The 21,953-nt window shown below is 38.1% G+C and overlaps 1 protein-coding gene across 2 annotated transcripts in view; it reads left to right on the forward strand.

The window, feature by feature from the left end:
• LOC112982209 (cadherin-6) overlaps positions 1 to 21,953 on the forward strand; it is a 110,365-nt gene that overhangs the window by 63,659 nt on the left and 24,753 nt on the right. For both annotated transcript variants that reach the window (XM_064506885.1, XM_064506884.1), the window contains 3 exons: positions 14,963 to 15,257; positions 17,889 to 18,008; positions 20,636 to 20,803. In XM_064506885.1, the coding sequence (XP_064362955.1) occupies positions 14,963 to 15,257; positions 17,889 to 18,008; positions 20,636 to 20,803 (583 nt within the window). The remainder of the gene's footprint in view (positions 1 to 14,962; positions 15,258 to 17,888; positions 18,009 to 20,635; positions 20,804 to 21,953) is intronic.

Here is a 21,953-nt window from a genome sequence, read left to right on the forward strand (position 1 = left end):
TCATGTTGGTCCTTCCTCTAAATCTTTCCCAAAAGTTCTGGACTGATTTGTCACCTGTTCCAAAGCAAAGCTCCATGCACCTGCTCTTATGCTACTCCACCTCCTTGCCTTCCTGGCCTGGCTTTCCTCCAGGGCCTACATCCTTCTGTTGCAGCACTTGAGTCATGCAAGCTATCCCATCATTTCCTGACTAACGTATTTTGAGGAATATTAATTTGAAAGAAGAATCTACTAAAGGGCAGCCTTGGCTTAGACTTCCCATAAACATATTCCTAGTGGAGTGGCCTCCCTCAAGAGGGTCTTGGTGGGACTTCTGTATGTGCACTTTTAGATTACATCTGTTCTCTCACACGGTCCTTTAATTATCAGTTTGCATGGCACAAACTTCGGTTAGAAACAAAGCTGGGATGCATGATGGAATGGAGATATTTTTCCTTTCCCCAGCTTCTGAATTGTAAAGCTAGATGACTGAGGAATGCAATTAGATTAAAGATTAAACAAAACCTGTGGATAAGAATTCATTTTCTTCTCTTTAAAGCTTGGTTTTGAATCTGAATGTGGGTTCTCATTTGTTTGAGTGCCTCTCTATATCCTCTCTTCTCCACCCCTCTACTTTCCACCCTGCCACACATACTTTTATATAGTGTATAAAATTCATACACATACCTCTGGATTTGATTTTCAGCATCAAGTGCTCAGAATATCGAGGGGTCACCGTTGTCAGTAAGCAAAGAATGAGCATTTGCTTTCAAGCGCATCCATTGGGGAGTAGTAAGAAGCTGTTACTTGCTGAAGAAGCCTGATGTTTTATTCAACTACATCCCAGTAAAAACATTTCTGGATATTAGGCCCAAGGGTATTTTTTTATTTATAGTTCCTCTTTAAGATATATTCTACCCCCACCAGGAGAACAGAGGTTCTCACTGAATTAAAAATGTATTTCTTCATCTAACCTTATGCATCCATGGTAAATCCATAGAGAAAGATCAGGGCTGATGTAATATTGCTAGGATGATGTAATATGATAAGATGCTGTGTTTGCTCACCATATGATTTGGGAGCATTTTTGAAAGTTCTAGTTCATGAGTTCAAGGAAAACAAGAGAAACAGTTAAGTTTTTTTTAAAAAAAATAATGATTTCAAGGATAATTCTGACAGTGAATAAACACTAAGCAACTGTTCTTAAATAAGCTCACTGAGATACCAAAAGCAATCCAAGCTGGATATATTAAAAAAATGGATTTCACTAACTATACTTATCACATAGTCTAGAGATTAAGGGATATATACTAAAAGAAATTATTAGTTATGGAGGTGCATGTTTCTTGAATGTATTAAATTAAACCACTCTTTTTTTTAAAAAAAAATTTCTTCTGTGATGACCTGCTGTCATCTGCTGCTATCTGAGTTTCTTTTTCATTGAGTAATGCAGCACAGGATAGAATACCCATTAGTCAGTTGGAGACTTTCAAATTACTTATAGATATTTAGATCAGACCCAGAAAAGTATTTATTCTGCCACAAAATGCTCAGTTGATATTTTTTTCTTCTGTGGAATTTTTAAAAGATGAGATATAAATCTGAGCCTTTTGTCTCAGGGAGTACCTTTTCTCACAAAAAGAAGTTTTAAGTTTAATAGTTAATATACTAATTATTAAATTTAAACAGTGAAGGTATATAAAGCATGCTGCATGTGTCTCTTCCTGTGCACATACCTGCCTTTGAGATATGCAATGATGTCAGGACATTATAACTATTTTGCTCTGATTTGAAAAAAAGCAATAAAGAAACTAGGTGTTCTTGAATTGTATGTGCAATTCTCATTGAAACATGGGGATTTAGGGAGGAGATTTCTAGGTAGGCAGGTATTCCTTTAGGGATTCATTTCACTCCCATTGAAAGTCCCTACAAGTTAGGCATTTAACTATCATTAACCCTACAGTTCACCTCACAGAAGAGAAAGCATATATACACTCCTGTTCACTTTAGCACAGTCATAAGTCTTATAACACCTTAAGATATTGTTTGACCTAATATAGCCAGGCCCATAGTGCAGAAAATCCCCCATCTATCCCATCCATCAGCTAAGCTTTTGGAACAGTAACCTTCAGCTGATGCATAATAATCAACACCTAAGAGCATGTACATTTTATAGCACTACAACTGGATTAGGAATAGGACATCCACCAACCCTCTGAATGCAGCAAGCTGTGCCAAAGCCACAGTATTTTGCTTGCTAATCTTTACTCCAATTAAACAATCCTCAGTCTTTCTAAAAACTAACACAGAGCAAATTATACCCAAAGCTCTCAAATCATGTTATAATCATCCCATACAACATTGGACATTGTTAACAACCCACATTTTACTGCAGGGAGAATGTGGAAGCATCAAAAAGTGATCTGTCTAAGATCAGGCAAGAAGATTGTGACAGAGACAATATTAAAACCTGTCAGTCCTCTATTTTCAGCTACAAGCCTATCTTTCCTTTGCATATCTTGTGTTTTGTCAGAGACACACATCAATGTGCTTCATTCCTTGTTTGTTTGGTTTTGTTTTTTTTTTTTTTGATACCAAGCAAATCATCAGTGATACCTCAAACTGATTTTCCCATTTAGTCTTTAAGACTCACATTTGAATGCTGTGACTGACTATTCAGTTATGGTGGGAAATCTGTAGTGATGAGAAAAGTCTCTTTAAACAAAATGACTTGTACAGTTCTTTACGGCTTTCAAGGCTTCAAGGGTTTGAATTTTCATTCCTTATCACTGAAGTGTAATAAAATAAAATAAACTGGGTAATAAAATCATTTTTAATCTCTCCTAATCATCTGCTCAGATATACATATAAGACAGAGCATTCTTAGTACCTGAACTAATGTACGACAAGTCTGGAGGTGGCTTTCTAAGTCCTTTATGCTTTTTAGTAAGTGAACACTGATGCCTCAACTAAAACTAATCCTCATATCTCCTGAGTACTGTTTGCACCACACAATCTAAAAACAGTGGCAAAAAAAAGGATGACAGTCACTGTAACAAAGAAATTACAGATATTGAAATAAATGGACAAAAAAAAACCATAAAAAGGTTCTTTAAATAGCCCTGGTCTTTCTTAAGAAATGGAGAACTGACTAACGGATTTCCAAGCTTTTGTGAGGGTAATTCCAGAAGTCTATACAATGCTATTTTGTTATGATCACTGCTGTTCAGCTGGAGAGGGCTCATTAATCTTTCAGACAAAGGCATAATGAAGCCCAACTGCATTAAATCAAACTGGGGAAATTCAGTTTACAACGAAGGAACTTTTGTTTTTAAGTGAGGGAAATTAGTTATTAGCCAGAAACATAATGGTTTTGAGTTCCTTAGAGTCTTCAAAGTGAGACTGGCTATCTTTTTTACAGATATAGAGTAGTTCAAAAAAAAGCAAGAGGTTTGATGGAAGAACATGAAATTCAAGGGCCCTTATGTATAGAGAAGATCAAACTTGACGGAGCAATCTCTTGTGCCTTATAAATTAAAAAGCTATTTGTCTTTCATAACTTTTTGAATTCCTGTTATAATTGTGCTTCGAGATATTAGCAAGATGAACAAATAAACTGCATTACCACAGAAGAGTTGAGTAGCTCTCAGGTCAGAACACGGAGACGCTTATACCTAGTTTGCAGCTTTGCTAAATACTCATTAAGAACCAATGACGAGTTGCCCCTAGAGAGAAGGGCCAACAGAATAAGTGAAGACCTTTCTAGTCTTATATACTGCAGTGCAGAACAAAAACTCTTGTGTCATTGTCCTTGTTTAATCACAGTGAAGAGCAGCAGCAGTCAGGCAGCCCAAGAGGGAAAAGAGTTGATAAGCCCTAGGCAATGTTGAAAAGACTGATACCTTCCGATTGATTTCTTGCCCCATCCCTGAAAGCTGATTAGCTGTTGCGGCATGTTTGCACTTCAGGTTGGAAAACCCACTTACGATTTTGAAGGGTGTATAATACAGGTGTGAGACACCAGAGCATGGATTCATAGCTTCAGATGTTTAAAACAGAATAACAGGAGCCCAGCCAGTCTTTGGGCAGCCTATTCCATAAACTGAGGATCACATCATCAGCAAAATTATTGCCCCTGTCTATCTCAAGCAATGCAGTCCTATATAGCCCTGACAAAATAGAATGAAAGGGCTGTCCAGCCTGCCTGGCAGGTATGAATCTGGAGGGTTTTAAGTGAAAGCACTTTGTCTCTTGTCCCTGGTCAAATGACAATTTCTTATTCCAGTTCCTTTTATATTCTGTTTTTTACTCCATATTCAATTTTTCACTCAAGCACCCTAAACTCTCATTATAGTGTAGGGAACGGCGATCGGAAGATCTCGCGATGGCACGGAAAGAGGAAGGAAGAGGAAGGATATGACGTAGAGATAGCAGTATGCTTGTAGGTACATAAGCAAATACATGCGTACAATAAACGCCATTTGCAGCATCCTCATATTGGTGTCAGTGCTCATTGGCCCGGAGGCTGGGGGAGCCTCCGTGCCGTCTCAGGCGAACGGGAGATTGTCGCATCAGAAGGCGACATTATAGTGACTTTTCCATGTTTTGTTTGTTTGTTTTTAAATCAGATGTCACCATCTGTTATTCTCAGTTTGACTTTTGAGTACCTGGTTGCTTCTGAATCTTGAAATGTTCTTAGTGCTTTGGTCTATTTGTTTGCTGATGATGTTTAGCAGCACAAAACTGTTTTCAGCTTCTCCCACTGTCATTCATTTACAGGGAATGCATTGGCATTGCTACTTTTGAAAGTGAATGAGGAATATCAATGATATTTTGATACTCTTAAGAAACAGAAGGATTGCAAGGACCCTGGTGGTCTTTTTGTAGGTGTTTTTTATTCCTCCTGTAGTTCTTGCAATTAGGATGATGATCTTGCAGATGATACTGCTGTTACTGAACACTTCTATCTGACATTTGGCCTTTTTCCCCATTTGCATTGGGGGTAATCTTAGCATTTTCTCCTTGAATTTCATGGAATATATTTCTTCTGTAAAAACCTCAGGGTTAGAGCTAAGAACTAATACTTAGGTTAAAGGGGGCCCTTAGCTCCTGGCATTAGTGTTTTGTCCTTTGCCCATTATACTCTGAAGTGGTTGTCTTAATAAAACATCTGAGTTGCATTTTAACATTCCAAGTATTGGATCCTTGAATCCTTTACAGCATTTTTTTAATTTCAGTTTTACTGAGATTTTCTACGTGAATCTACTTCATTCCATACAACCGAGGCTGATATGGTTTCCCTAAAGAAAAGAGCTTGTAGATACGAACCTTACATAAAATCACAGACCATTATCTATTATTAAATTAATTCCGAAGCTGAATGACTTAGGGTTTAAAGTATTTCTTGATTTGTCATACAACCAATTATAGAAAAAAAAACAATTATAATATAAATAAGACATAATGTACCTTGCAATAGCTCCAAACAAACTAACCTTCCCAAATTCTCATATAACCTCAGTAGTTCTTCAGTGCTCTATTTCTTTAATTTATTATAGATTTAATATTTGCATGTCTAATTTCACTTTTTTTTTTAACTGTAACATATTCTTTATTGCTCACCAGAATTTCTTACAGGAAGAAAAGGATGATCTTAGGGATAGAAGCAACAGAATCTGGAAAAAATGCAAGGTTCATAAAAGAACTTATTAAAAAAAATTCACTACACAATGATGATCATAAATTAGAAACAGTAAGAGAAGGAGAAAGACCTGAGTGTTTTTGTCAGTCATGGGACGACAAGAATAAGCTAGTTCGACATGACAATGGAAATGGCAAATGCACTCACTCATTTCTAATAGAAATGGGAAAATGTTAATAGCACTGCTCAAAGACCCCAAATGGAATCTTATGTACATTCATACAGAAGAAAGGTCAATTGAAATGGAGCAATTACAGAGAAGGACTAACTAGGATTATCAGCTCTTCAGAGCTGGCCTTTCCTTCACTTGCTCTATTTGGAATCCACTTGTCTTGAAAATGAGAGACTAGGATTGTAAACAGGATTTCATCTGAGGACTCAAAAGTGCCTATTTTATGAAAGAAGACTGGATATAGGCTGATAGCTGAGCAAAAAGAAAATAATGAGAGCATACATTATTATTATCTAAAAGGGTTGGGTGAGGAAGAATGTGTACATGTAAGAGGAGGTGGTCCTTAAAGCAGAAGAACAATGCTGACACAAGAACAAATCAGTATGAAATTGCAATGGACAAATTTAATCTGGGAAACAAGATTCTTTCTAATCATCAGAGCAATGATTTATTCCAATGGAAATAGCATACCTGTTGCAAACTTTTCCTTCAATAAGCATGGTGGAAGCATGTCTACATTAACAAACTCAAACACTCAGGAATTCCCTCCAGGTATTTTGCTCCAAGTAGGACACTCTTTTAGACTAAACAGGGTCATTGATTATATTAAACCTTTCTGTGATCATGCTATGCGGTTCTGTGATTTTTTTTTCCTATAGACATCCCTTGAATGTAGCAATCTCATTGCTATAGTCACCCTGAGCTACATTCAGGTTTACTTACTATAGTAAAATAATTCAAGTATTCTATAAACTGTAAGATCTGTCAGGTCAAGAAAATGATGAACAATCAAGATTGATGATTGCTTAGGACAACACATCTTGGGTAGGTAAAGAGATGTAGAAAACTGGGTACCTATTTCAAGCACCTGTCATAGCAGTTTAGAAAAAGCCCTTGTGTGGAAGCATTATTTCTGATAGACATGTATCTGGAATCATCATGTTGTGTTCTGGTAAACTTATGTCTGTTTGTATTTCTCTTTCAGCTTGTTAATACTTATTCTATTCCATTCCATTCCATTCCATTCCGTTCCATTCCATTCCATTTTATAGAAAATGACAGTGCTTGAACTTGCTTCAAAATCTCACTCCCCCCTCTTTTGAGGCTGTGAAGTACAAATCTTCATATAAGTTTCAAATTGCTTTACATAGGAATGCAAATGAATCACCTCTTCTGGTTTCTCTGAACACTATTTCCTCCTAAGAAAATGTGGAACCACTGTATCATCTTTCTCCCATTCTCTTCCAAATTCTTTCTTAGCATCCATCCTTCCATATTTACCAGAAATCTAGGGCTAAATTTTTGAAATAGTTGATCCCTAAAGGTAAGTACCCAAGTCTTGACATAGATATCTAACCTTAACCAGATAACTAGCTTCAGTGTTCTAACACCTATCCCTGTCCATCCAGCCTTCTCTAAGTCCATTAAGCACTTTCAATTAAATTTGATAGACGAATAGAAGTGTCAAATCTATTAATTCCATACATATTTGAGAAAAAAGCAACTGTGCGAGGCAAAGAAACCTACGCTATGCCTTAACTGTTTGGTCAGCAGAGTGCTCCATCCACCAACAACCACAGCACATTCTGTCTTTTCTCCAGCCAGCATTTAGGAAACATGAGAAGGAGCTTAGGATTTTGCAATCAAGAGGTTTTGAGGATACAGGCAGGAGCTGAAAGTATATAATATTGTGCAGTAGGCTAACTTACATGGCAAGAGCAAGAGGTTCTGCCTTGGGGACAAGCCAGAAAGACATGCTATGCAAACTATGAAAGGATATGGAGGTTAGCACAATGGAGGCCACAGGAACATGGCACACACATCCATAGGAAATAAAGCATCATCATTTCTACTGATGATCTTCTGATGGCTCTTGTGGAATATCTTTTTAGAAGGAAGATTCTTTTATGGCTTGAAATAAATTATTTGTGTATTTGTCTTGATGATACGTGATATAGCGTATGTGTATGTATGTATATGACATATATAGTGTTTGGAGGGGTTTTTTGCCCATTAAGAAGCAAATAAGTCTATATTTAAACTTCAGCAAAATATACATAAATATTTATTACCTATACACAAAAAATGCCGTTTTTCTTTTAACCCAGAATCTCCAAGTAGAGTAAAAACTTCAGTGCTGATTATTTAATGATATTAATGGTGCTGATTATGATATTAATTGAGGAGGCTGGTTGATGCTGTTGGGATACAGAGTGCCAGGAGAGACAGGGTGTCACGTGGCTATGATTCTGATACAGAAACTCTGTGCAATCTTATAGTGTTTGCAGTCTCATCTTGAGCTTTAGTTTTTCTGAATGCTGTAGCCCTGCACTGTGTAACTTCACGCAATACATGTGGTTGAATTAGTACATTACTAGACAGGTCTCTGCTGTTTGGATCTATTCAATTTGCCATGAAATCATGTGCTATGAATACTGCCAAGAGTAAACCAATGATTCTGTTTGTTAGCTACCTACTAACTCCTACTTACTATTTCAGGTAGTTGGTCTTTATTTCATTATTGTGTTAGGAAACAAAAATGCAACCACAGCAGCCCCAGAATAGCAAGTTCCCCTTATAGATACAAACAAACAATAAGACAGAGCAGGCAGCTTATTTCTGGATAATTATAGGTTGATGGTCCAGTGTGTACAACCCAAGGTCAATTGACTCTGATCTTTCCAGAGGTTCAGTAACTGCTCTGAAATTCAATGCGCAGGGAGTTATGTTTGCGATAGGAAGCAGAACTTGGTGTGTAGGATGGATGGATGGGAAATAATCTCACCCACAGAATTCCCAGGCATCATAACTCACAGAATGACATTAGTGAGAGCTAAACCACAATTTCCAGCTGTCTTACATAACTTAAAGCCACTTTATAAATGAGATAAACTATGCTGTTTAAATCAGTGTTGTAGAGTGAGGTGGAGGAGGGATGTTATCCCATTGTAGAGAATATCCATAGCCTGCAGTTTCAACTTTTTGGAATTTAAATACCACAGCTATAAAAAATACATTTTCCAGAAACCTTGTTACAAATATGTGTGCTAGAAAGCTGCTTCCCTCTAATATATTCCATTTAAACAAGCAAAAAAGTTGGAGCTTAATCTTAACCCTATTAAAATATAGGGGGTCTCACTTCTGTTACACAGTTCTGCTACTGCTGTTTCATACAATTTCTTGTTAAGGTGATTTTAGCAAGGTTAGTACAAGTCCCTCAGGGCCCTCCCAGCCCCGCTGACCCCTGCCCTCTCCCCCTAGCCCCCAGGTCTCCATCAGCCCCCACTTCAGCCCAACCCAGGTCCCTCAGTCCCCGCTCTCCCACGGCCCAGCCCCTGCCCAGCCACAGCCCCCCGCCCCCCCCGGCCAGGCCTGGCCCTGCCCCACCGGCAGCCTCTGCCTATACCGAGCCCCAACCCCTGGCTTGGTGAGCCACTGCCCCCACAGTGTCCTGACAGATGCTTGACTGCTGGGCCGATTTTTAAACGGAAAACTGCCCTGGCGGGCCTTCTTTCACCTTTCTGAAGAGCAGCCAATTAGCCCCGCTCCTCTCACTCCTCTCGTTGCCTTGGCAGACAAAAGAGTTAGGGTAGCGAAACAATTTTCACAAAAGAATCAGGGAGGACAGAAAGGCAAGTCCTGGCAAGTCATGCTGAGTCTGCTTTTTCTTTTGAGGAAGGGGCTCTTTGCTGCCTGTCTCATTTTTGCTCCCCACTCTGCAGCATTGGATCAGAAGAGGGGATGAAGAAGGTGTAGAGCTGTCGCTCCCTCTGCTACCCTGGGCCTGGAAGAGAAAGTACTGCTGGAAATGCAGAAGGAGCAGACAAGGAGCTAAAAGGAAGACCAGAGTGGGAGCAATGCAACTATAATAAACTGCTTAAAGATGGAAAAATTTAGGGCCTGCTAGAGACATAGAATTATTAATAATTTTAAGGTGAAGTGGGGAGGTTCCTATCCTGCGAGTTCCTACAGCTAGGACTGAAATACTTCATATGTTTCAGAGAGTTGGCAATACTAATTTCAAACACACACACACACACACACACACACTGAGGCAGGGACTGGTTAAAAAATGAAAAAGACAGGAAAACAGAATACTGCTTCGTTTTTAAGTATTGCTGACATTTTAGAGTCCAGGTCCTGACTTTAGAATACCAAAGACGGACAATACTGAACTGTACAACTTAATGGTATTTTGAACTGCTGTTTTCATGCTATTTCAGCTTATAGTCTTATTACAAAAATGCATGAGACTCCCTTAAAGTCTTCCCACTTACTTTGCTGAAGTAATTTCTATTTGTTTAGCATGGGTCTGATCTAAATTTTTAAACTCCAGTAAAATTTTCATGAAGTTTTGTTTCAGGTTAAGAAATACTGTCTCTTCAAGATGAATACACATGCTGTAAATACATTCATTCAGAAAAAATGCTTACAGTACAAATACTTTGACCAAAACTTTCATTCATCTTCCTTTCTGGCATTCTTAACATATGTCATTGTCACTGCTCTTTACATTTTAGAAGAATATTGCCAGTGATATCTTGGAGTATGGCGCTAATTCCGATTGTGGCTAGCTTGAAAAAAATTTTATAACATTTTATAACAGCTGTATATTCGATAACAAGCATTATGTCAAATACAGGTACTTAATGCTACAGTTCTGCAAGCACATTTAAAAATCTCTGTTTCTTACTAGAGCAATGAAGCCTTTACTAAGGGACTTGTCTTCAAATACCCATATTCAAATATTTGGGGCCAGGATGTTCTGAGGGAAGAAGAGTGAGAAAGACAAGACAGTTTCTTCTAACTGTGAATCATTAGAAGTAAACCAGATGGTTAACTTAACAGTGGTATTAAAGTAAAACGAGTAAAAGTATGCCTAGGGCATAGTAAAATCTTTAATTTGTCATTCCTCCTCAGCCTTAGCCAGTGATTGATGGATGATTTCACAAAGTATCCAGGTTAAATTCTGAGTGAATTAATTACCGTAATATTAATACAATGCAATCGCTGAGGCATTTGCTTTTTATTGCAGCAACATAGACTTCTACACAATTTTGTTTACCTTTCGAGTATTACTCAGTTCAGTCACCCACTGAAATGAATGCCATTGAGTCACACAGAGTTCCTGAGGAAATAAAAAAACCTTGCTGTCAGTGGAGTCCTAAAAACCTTTGGCTGACAAAATATCACAATGAGGAATGATAATGTGATACAGCCTAGCTGAGATGAGCACTGTGTACCAAAACTTTTTATTCTGGCCCATGACTATCTGCCACGGCTCATTTATGTGGCCTATGCTGACCTTCTGCAGAGGATAAGGGACACTCTCTTGCCACATGGGTTACCACTTGTGGAGCCAAGCAGCACGTGAACTCATTTTCCATCCCACGGGCGGCATAGAAAGCATCCTCACAGAAACCACCTCAGCTCCTCAGGGCAGCCACAGGGAATCTGGACCAGCCCTCAGTGCTGCTGCATGCATTGCTTGCTGGCATAGTGGGAATACACATCTGCCATTGCAACATCGGGCTGTTGTGTCCGGGCCTCAATAACAGCTTCAGAAAAGATGGCTGTTCAAGTGGAATGATAGGAACTCATACTGGAATAAAGAGCTCCTATTACTGACCGATTTCCACTTACAAAGGAAATTTTGGAGTAATATAATTAGAATGAAATTTTCTCTGGCAAAATGTGCATATAGCCTACGTTCTGGCAGTGCTACCAATTCTCAGGTCCTCTTAACTACTCTAGGAGCTGAAGGTGTTCAACAACAACTTTTAAATGGGTGAAGGGGGAGGAAGAAAGGAAAGGACAGCTAGTATCTTACAGTTTGGCTGAGTGAAAGATAATAAAAAATCCAAACTGCCAATGGTATTTTTAAGTGCATCTCTCAACCAGGCCTTCCTTTTGGCCTGAAATTGCATCATTTTTTTCTCCTTTAAATTTTATTCTTTTTTTTTTTATATATGGTTAGAATAGTAATTTCCCTCTTTATATAGGTTACACACACAGTATATTCCTTCCAGGATAACATAACCTTTAAAAAAAAAATTGTTTTTGCCTGGATGAAACTACTCTACCAAACAAACCAAGGACAGATAACCTAATCTAAAATAATAAATCATTTTTTCAGGTATTTTCCTCATAGGTGAGTGTTACAAATTTATCATCTATAGGAACTCTAGAGAGCTGGTTGCTTTTTCTAACATATAAAAACAACATTTTTCCTGAAAAGGGGAACAAAATCAAAGCTATTTTGGCTCAGTTGATGTTGGCATATTGATATTGGCATATCTCACAAAACCCTAACGTTTAGCAGTTAGAGAGCTATCCTAATTTACTGAAATCAAGCAGATTGTAATCACAGCTTTTGAGAATCTATATGAATCAGATTCTGGAGGCTGTGTGTGATAACATGCTGTAGCATCAGCTGTCAGTCTGAAGGGCTGGCACTCAGCCAGCCTTAGCTCTGTGTAATACACTGCTGCATGGAGCATGACTGCTCCCACCGCTCAGTCTTACAGTAAATAACCCACTTACTACTTTGCCAACGTGTTCCCTCATGTCTTAGGAAAGCTGTAAAACTGAAGGTATTAAAGTTGAAAAGGATCTTGTTTATTTTCGGAAGTTCGTGCTTTTGCTGAAGGGCTGGGCACTGAACCTTTGACAAAGATTAGGTCATTCACAACATTAATGAGTCCTTACATTGAGATATATGTTGTCCTGATACCCAAAGTCATTCTCCATCTCACATGGGGGGATTAGATGTGCGAGAGGAGTGGAAATTTCATAAACTATTGATTTCAAAACTCAGACGAGTTTGCTTTGTTATGTCTTTATCTTAACTTTGTATAGACTGTGTAAAGAATATTGTGGAGCACAGTTCCTAGTAGTGCCAACACCTTTTGTAACTTGACCTTTTTACTACCTTGTTGGATGAAACCAGGCTTAATTAAAATGATGATGAAAATGAGTTTGGGAGTTCAGCCTATAAAAAGTCTCACAATAACACTGTTCTATGATTCGTATAAATTAGTGATAGGCTGTTACAGAAGGCTGCTTTTTTTCCCAGTGATAGGATGCAGAGAAAATTAAAGAAGCTATCAAGGCAAATAAGTTAAATTTCAAATGTGAAACAGAATCAAGAAAAAATACACATTTTTAAAGACAGAATTCTTTTCAGGTCTATAGGTGCCTTTTCCTTTGCAGATCGCCTTTGAGAAAATTAGACTCAAAGATCCTATTGTAATTATTTTCCTCAGCAGACTTCCAGTCTGACTTCTTAACAAGCAGGTCTAACAGATATTCTTCAGAGACTTAGCTTATATCCGCAAACCATCTAATTCTTCTAGGTCCTGTGGCCAAGTGGATTGGCCAATTGAGCAGGACTCAGGAGAGCTGAATGGTATTCCAGGCTCCTGCACTAGCCTTCCAGGGAGCTGCTAGTCTCTAGGCTTTGTTATCTGTAAAACAGAGCAAATGATATTGACCATTTTTGTGAAGGGTTTTGAAATCCACTGATGAAAAATGTTGCATATAAGCTGGTTACTGGTATTCATATTATCAAGAGAAAGGGCACTGTGCAAAATTACATTGAATGTCTCCCCGAAGGAGAAGATGAAGAAACAGTGCCTCAGCATGTCTGCTAACGATTAACTGTGCTACAGTTCTGGTATTTTGTATTGCTGGACATTAGACTTATGCATAGAGGCAGAGTCTTGCCCTTAAAGACAGACTCGTTGCCTGGAGAATACTTTCTATAGGCAGGAGCACGTGTGGCAGAGCAGTATGCTGCCAAGCGGGTTGTGAGTAAGCTGCCAGCATAGCACTGATCTGGGCAGAAGGTTGGAGGAGGTCCAAAACATTGTGCTTATGGTCCTGCCAGAGGCTGCCCTTCCAGCATGGTAAGGGCATAGCCACGCATTATAAAGTCTATGTGAAGACTATAATGTTCCATATTCTTCCAACTTAAAAATCTGTCTCTTCTACAGAGCATCCCATGCAAGAACGGTAAGTACTCTACTGTGACAGTTGGGTAGGCATTGTTTTTCTACTTTTGTACGCAGGAAGACAAAGTAAAGAGCTGGTCCAGAAAGTCCAGCTCTCCTGACTCATAAACACATGTCTTTCCTATGAATCAAGCATTTGTGGAAGTCTCCTACCTAACAGATTTTTTTTCCATTAATTTCATCACCTATACCCTGACTTTAAAAGTAGTTTTAATGTTTCATATTTTATTTTCTCTAATGTAACAACAGAATAAAATGTAGTTGATCAGCCTTGACTTTAAGACCAAGAGGGATAGATGTGCCCTTATCAAAGGAACAGCCATCGGAATAGGATTTAATCAGTCGTACCTTGTGTGTGTGGCATGCAGCTTTTCAACAGAGATGCGGAATTCTCCTAGGGAAAAACGATGATGGTTTGAGCAGCTCAGGCTTTATATGCTAACTACCATCCTTCTCTTCTTTCCCTTGACCCCCATTATGTTTGTTTGCTCCTTTTCCCTTTTAAAAGGCAATTGAACTCTTCATTGCCAATGCTCTAGCGTGCCTGCCTCAGCTCTTAGTTTGCTACACCTGTGAATGCATGTACTTTGCTGTTATTTGTGTATGTATTTCATTTCTTACTATGTTATGCCTTGCGCAGTAAGCTACATCATGTCCAGGGTGAGCAACAGCAGAGCAACCTGATTTTAAACTCAGGAAGTAACTAGCCTGGCCCCTTTCTAGTTCTTTCATTACTGCAGTTCCTGAATCCACCCTTTTTCCAACTGTAGGATTTCAGTATTCTATATATTCATAGAATTCCACCTAAGTCACTAGCATTTAGAGCCAATTGATGTATGCTTAGCCTGGGACGGTGATCTGCAGCTTTATCTTATCATTTTCCCCAGAAAATTTCTTATAATGTTGCATACCATTTCAGTTCTGACATCAAGACACAGCTCTACCAATTCACTGCTTCTTCTGTGGTATCATCTCATTTCCCAAAAGCAGTGTGCAGTCTTTTGGCTGGACATTAATAATAGTGAGGCATATATCATGGTAACAGATAAAGTATCTATTATATATTTTCCCTTTTTTTTATTCCCATTTCATCACCAGCTGCATTCAGACCAAGATAAAGGAGATGGATCACTTAAGTACATCCTTTCTGGAGATGGAGCAGGAGACCTCTTCATTATCAATGAAAACACTGGTGACATCCAGGCCACAAAGAGACTAGACAGGGAAGAAAAGCCTGTATACATACTTCGTGCCCAGGCTATAAACAGAAGGACTGGAAGACCAGTGGAACCAGAATCTGAATTCATCATTAAGATCCATGACATCAATGACAATGAGCCAATGTTTACAAAGGACGTTTACAATGCCAGCATTCCCGAAATGTCAGATGTTGGTAGGTGCTAACTAATAGTTGATTTCAGTATCCAGTCTGGATTCTTTCTGCAGAATTACTTAAGGGCCCAAAGTTTATAGGCACTGAATACAGACACCTGTTGTTTGAATTTTGAGTAACAGCACCTCAGACACTTAAAAAATCTAACTCCAGTAGGATAGTGACAATGGTTTACTGAAATCGGAGGTGTCAGCTGGGTGACACCCACTCCCTGTGTTGTCCTACAACAAATGCAAGTTACTGCAATCTAGCATAGCTCACAGTGAAAGAGTTGAGTTAAGCTGTGTTACGTGACACACATAAAGAGCTTAACATGCAGTGGTATCATGATTTAGCACCAGTGTAATAATATGTTAAGCCATAGTCACCTGACTGTGTCCGCACCCCTAAACCTGTAGAGCAACACTTACTTAGTTCAGGGTGGTAAAAATGTGTAAAGAGGGGAGGTCTAGAAGGGGGTATACACATTTCAGGAGAGAAAACTATCACACAAATCAACTCATCACTGATTCTGAGCTATGCCATTAAATTCCTTTGACCTTTGTTGCTCTTTTTGTTTCTTTTTAAGCAAAAAAAAAGCTCCCAAGTCCATCAATGTCTGTTGAAATCTTCCCTTTGATTTAAAATTTATTGAGCTATACAAATTAATCAACAAATGAAAAGAAAATGATTTCTTTCAAATATGATTTTAAGATTGAATCTTTTTCAGAGAAACTGACAGGTTTTGATTCTTTGTCTCTGGTTCTTAGGAGGACCATTTTGATTTCTTTGTCAGAAAGAGATGCATGCTTAAGCCACAAGAAGCATGTTTCCAATCTGAAATAATATCCAGGGAAAGAAGCATTAATTAATCACAATCAAGAAAGAGATTAAAATAAAGCTCAAGCAATATGAAAATAAAGACTGTGGGGCATACTCTCTCCTCTCATTCATGGGACTTGTCACATGGATGGAACCTCATCTGGTGAAGAGAGAACCTCATATTCCAAATATTTGCTGCTTAATATGTGAAGTGAATACTTTGTTCACAAACCCATTTTAAATCCCAAAACCTGAGTTCATTTTTCATATTTCTTAACACTTTGCCTGGAATTCAACACCATTTCTTTTTCTAGAAGGTACATTAAAAATTCAGATTTACATTCCTGTGTCAAATACCTCAAGATTAAGGTTGTTCAGATTGTAAATTTTAGTTTGACCTATTACAAGAATGAGTAAATTTGCAAAATTTTATTCTTGACATAGATTCAAATTTTCAATGCCTTCAATACCTGGGGGAGGGGTTTCCTCAGTTCTTCATAGAAAATATAATAAAGAATCTCCATATCTAATCAATAACTGTGTATTTTGATGGGCTCAGAAGAAGTAAACTATCATTTTGTTGTTGCATCTATGTCCTTTAGGAGCAGAGACACTTAGACAGAGTAAGAACTTCTCTAAATTGTTTTGACAAATTTGAATTGAACCTGAACTATGCTTATTTTCTCTAAAAAAATCCTTTCAAAAAGCACACAATTTTCTTGTATGTATTTCATATTGTCACACTGCCCTGACCCTTAGTAGTGTTCAAAGAAGATGTACAAGAATATCACAAATAGACATTCCTGATGCATTTGAGAGATGTTTTACAGGCCTACGACGTAACATCCAATCTGTGATTTTTCTGAGATTTTCTTATCTATAATTTAGACACTCCCTTTAATACACAGTTATATTATCAATACAGACAGGAAAACTTGGTGACTATTTACAAATATTTTTAAATACAAGGAAGATTGATCACCCTGTTCTCGAGTTCAGATGTTACTCTGAAGCCTTGTGCAGTTTCTTTCACTGGGGACACAGAGGATTTTTAGCAGCATTCTCATCCCCGGGTTAGGGTGAAGGTGCCCATGCTCTCAGGTACCCTGACTGATCACAGTGAAGGGACAGGCCTTTTATATGGAGCCTCCATCTTGTTCCCTGGTCATACAACTGTAATGGTTCACCAGCTACTAGTTGCATGTCCTTGGAAAAAAATTCCCCTTGCACAAAAAATGAATAAGTGAATGCAAATATAACCTATAATTGGGTTGCATTTCCAAAGGAAGCAGCTGCAGAAGTATCCGTAGTCCCTGGCCTGCCTGCCTCCAGGGGAGGCAGAGTGCACAGAAAGGGTTATTTTATTCCAGCTCATTGCTCCCAAAGAAAACACAAGGTCTACATCCAAAGAATCTCATGTCCCAAATAACCAACTCAGATGTTCTCCTTGGTGGAAAAGATTAATTTCATTCAGCTGCCTGCTAGAGTTTGGGCACAAAGAGGTGTGAATTTTAAGAAGACTAGTATTGCCTTTCAGTTGCTCTCAGTTCGTGTATTTCTATGGCAGCATTCTCCATATAATTCAATCAAACTCTTTGTATACAACCTTCAAAAAAACAAGCAGGGATAGGAAATAGTATTTTTCACCCACAAACATTTGTTATAACATTTAAATTGCTTTAATGCTGCTAAAATAAAGACCTATCCATGCCCAGATTCAGATCATTAAAGAAAGTCCAACTGGCTAGATAGTACAAACAACTACATCATGAACTGTGTTGTTAATGGAAAAAAATATGGATTTTTATTTTCTTTAATTTATCATTGCAGGCACCTTTGTTGTACAAGTCACTGCAACTGATGCTGATGATCCTACATATGGGAACAGCGCTAAAGTTGTCTACAGCATTCTCCAGGGACAACCGTATTTCTCTGTCGAATCTGAGACAGGTCAGGAGACCCTATCTGTCATTCTCTGACAATGTCTGTAATTTAAAATGACATGCTAAGCCAAGCTAGGACATATTAGACAAAAACTTCAAAGAGATTACATCTTAGTCAGTGCAAAATCTGACAAACTTAACAGAGCGATACATCTGTAAACATGACACCTACGTTATTTTAATCTTACCAGCAAAGTCTAATAAATGAAATTAGAACTAGATGTGAACCAGTTTTCAGTCATTTTCAACAGAGTGGGTACAGAGACTTCTGTAGATGCTTAAATTAAACCAATAGGTTGGCTCTTAGAAGAAGGGGAGAAGCAGGTGGGTGTGAAAGAAAATGCTTAACCCTCATAGATCTTCATAATGGCTAAATTAAGACTGAGGGTTTGTTCATTTTTTTTCTCCCTCTGCGTCTTTAAAACTTGTTTAAAGTAATTATAATCTCTGTACATCTGCAACATATCACTTTAATGCTGATTTTATGAAAGAAAGCTTAATTAAGAATAATGATATTAGAGGTAAAATTGGCTGTTGCTCTACACTAGAAGTTCACAAATAGAATCCCAAACTTCAGAGTTCTGTTCTTGGAAGATGTTTAAGTTATATACAGTGACTGGAATTTCTTATGGGCTGATCAGACAGCTTTGGAACCCATGCATGTAAAACATATGAGCTCTAGTTGACTGAAAGAAAGAAACTGCTGTATCATTAGACTATCTCATTGCATATATAATCTTCAGTCTCTTTCCAAGATCTGCAACAAATTTCTCCTAGAAGAAACAAAAGACCTTGAGAAACTATTTAAATGGAAACATCCATTATGATAGGTTGCTGGAAGCTAGTGAAATTAAGCATGCTTACAGAAAAGGAATGGACTATCCCAAAAAATTAATCAGGTTTTAGCATTGTATCCTAACCAAATCTGAAAGACTCAGGGAGGGAAGGAGAGGGTAGGTGTCTCAGAGAAAAACCTCTGAGGTGAAAAAGGGTGCATGCCTCTGAAAAAAAGGAAAAGCCAAAACCAAAGGGAGGTTTTTGGAGAAAGGAAGAGCAGACTCCGTGATTCAGAAGAAAACTCTATTCTTTTTGAAGCTGTAAGTCCCCAAAAATGAAACATAAAGAGAAATCCTTCAATGATGGCCTGAAGTGATAAGGAAGGTTAGGCTAGGAAAGATGCTAAATTTGTTGCCCAAAGGTACACCTAAGCCTATCTTATGATGCTTAAGGAAAGAGTCACCTGTTTTGGAAATCTTTACAAAACTTTTATTTGTTTTCATCAACATGTGTCAAGTTGGGAGGTGAACTGTAAGCCAAAACAGACACTACGTGAAACTCAGAGAAAGCAACTTTTGCTGGAAAGACACCTTTGCTGCCCAAAGCCTAGCAGAAACACTAGTCTCCAAACTTACTAAGTTAAACTCTCAGAATGTAATGTAAGAGACAATCTGCTTTTTGACATGATGCGCAGACCCAAAAGCAGGGGCAGTACAAGACTTTCTTCAGTCTTGAGATGCTTTAAAAAAACCACCAAAACAGCTTTTGTATCCCAACCACATTAGTTCTGAATCAAAAGGGCCTGACACTCTCTGAACTGAGACAAATCTATGGGTTAACCTCTGCTTCAAGCATAAGGGTATTTGGATACTACAAGAAAGCAAATTTTTGCACTGATGCAAAATGCACCTCATGCTGAGTTGGGCAGCACACTCTGTGTTCTTCTATTTAGAGATGTAGTAAGGATGACGTAGCTGAGAGTTTAATGGTCTTTTAGCGAGAAGGTTGTATGAGGAAGGAAGGGAAGCAAGGTAAATCACAGGCTTGATCTCAATGATAAAACTACCAGAGTGAAGTAAGTCTCCATTGAAGTTGCTGTGAATTTTGCCATGGATTTCAGTACCAGGATCTCCCCCCCGTTTGCCTACCAAGGAGTCAGTTTTTAGCCTTAAGAGAGAGACCCAGTAAGAACTCAAACATTTTGCTTCACAGTAAATCTAAATGATTGAATTTCAATAGATATTGGGATCGTAACTGATACTTGTGCCTTTGGCAAAGGAAGTGCTTGGCAAAATTGTTTCAATCAATGTATAAATAGAAATATATATACTTGGGCATGCTTGGATGCTTACAATTTTCTTAATTAATTTCTCTTCTCCTGTTTAATGTTGCTGTACTCCTCTTTAATGATGTCTTGTTGAAGTTTGCTTTTTTTTTTTTTTTTTTTTTTTTTTGCCATGCCTATCAAAACAAAAATATTGACAGAACAGGGGAGAAAAGATGGAGCACATTATAATGAACACTGAGCCTTCTTCCAGTTCAGTGAGGGACTTCAGCATGGAACAGAAAGGGGGTAAATAGTTATGTAAAGTAACATTGCTCACAAATAGATAGCATATCTTTCTGGGGATGCCACTAATACTGTGTCTGTCACACAGGCAGCAGCCTGAGATATGATATGACAAGTCTGTAATTTAATGTGCCGTCTCATAACAGTAAATATTTGTACTGGGCAAAGTTCATTCATTACACAGAGACTGTTTTGTTCTTTAGGCTCTGTTTCTTTTTTTTTTTTTTAATATGAATTTTCATCAAAGTCAACACATTACTAGTGAATTTCTCCTCTTTAATTTTCAGGCATTATTAAAACTGCTTTACTAAACATGGACCGTGAAAACAGGGAGCAGTACCAAGTGGTCATCCAAGCTAAGGACATGGGAGGCCAGATGGGCGGATTATCAGGAACCACCACCGTGAACATCACACTGACTGACGTAAACGACAATCCTCCGCGCTTCCCCCAGAGTATGGAACACTTAGGTTCTCTGTCTTCACAGCAGAACGGACAGAAATTGATCTGTTTTTTTCACCTCAATTATTGTTTCTGCTGTCATTAACTTACAGGGTATCAGACTTCCTTTGAGAAAAAGACAGCACAAGGAAGCAAGCAGTAGCATCATGCTAAGGTTACTTGCAGTGGTTGGGAAGCATTTCTTTAATATTTTTGCTCCAGTTGCAGTAGATAGTCTGAGAGGTGAATTAACGTACAAAAACAACTCCTATTTTTTCTACTCATGAAATAGCATTGATTGATATCATTATATTTCTAGGTCAACATTGTTTCTGTCACACCTTGTAGCTGACTATTTTTAAGATGGATGTTCTAATCTAACACATCTACGTTTTTAAACGTATTTATTTAAGTAGGTAAAATGATCCCAAAAGCAGTTCTATCAAAATGAATATTCACCCAAGAAGCATTTGCTTCAGTGTATTTTCCTATACACACAGAAACAAAGATGTATATATAAATATACCAGGTTTTTCTGCCTGTTATTCTTTTTTTCTTCCCTTGCTTCAGGTCAGTTGGCAGGTATCTCTGTGAGATTTAAAGGAACCAGTTGAGTCACATCTCTTACAAACACAGTCATTTGTATTAATTCATGGCCATAAGTGATTCAAAAAGTTTTCATTCATTTCTTCTCTCTTTTCTTCTCTCTTCTTTTTCTCCTCTCTTTTCTCTTCTGTTTTCTCTCCTCTTCTCTCCTTTCCTGTTTTTTTTGCTTTGTCTACACTGGTCTGTGTGTGTGTGTGTGTGTGTGTGTGTGTGCGCGCACGCGCGCGCGTGTGTCAAGTCAAGAGCAGCTGTTCAAGAAAATAATTGCAGATACTATCAGACAAATGAGCAAGCTTTGGCAGTTAAATCACTGGGAAAGTTATTAGAAGCAACTTGTCATTTAAGTTCAAAGTGTGCTCTTAGCTGTGGGCAAACCTTTTTCCATTTAAATTAGAACAACTTAAGAGGAAATATAGCACTCTGCCTCCAATGAGTTAATTATGCATCTCTGGACATAAGTGTCTTCAATACAAAAGCCAAAGATACAGCTTCATAATGCCAATATTCCCCAAGTAGTTTTTTTCTCAGGGGACATTTCAGTGTAGCACATTAGAAATA

This window comes from Dromaius novaehollandiae, chromosome 2 (genome assembly GCF_036370855.1).
Source record: "Dromaius novaehollandiae isolate bDroNov1 chromosome 2, bDroNov1.hap1, whole genome shotgun sequence".
NCBI classification, from domain to species: domain Eukaryota; kingdom Metazoa; phylum Chordata; class Aves; order Casuariiformes; family Dromaiidae; genus Dromaius; species Dromaius novaehollandiae.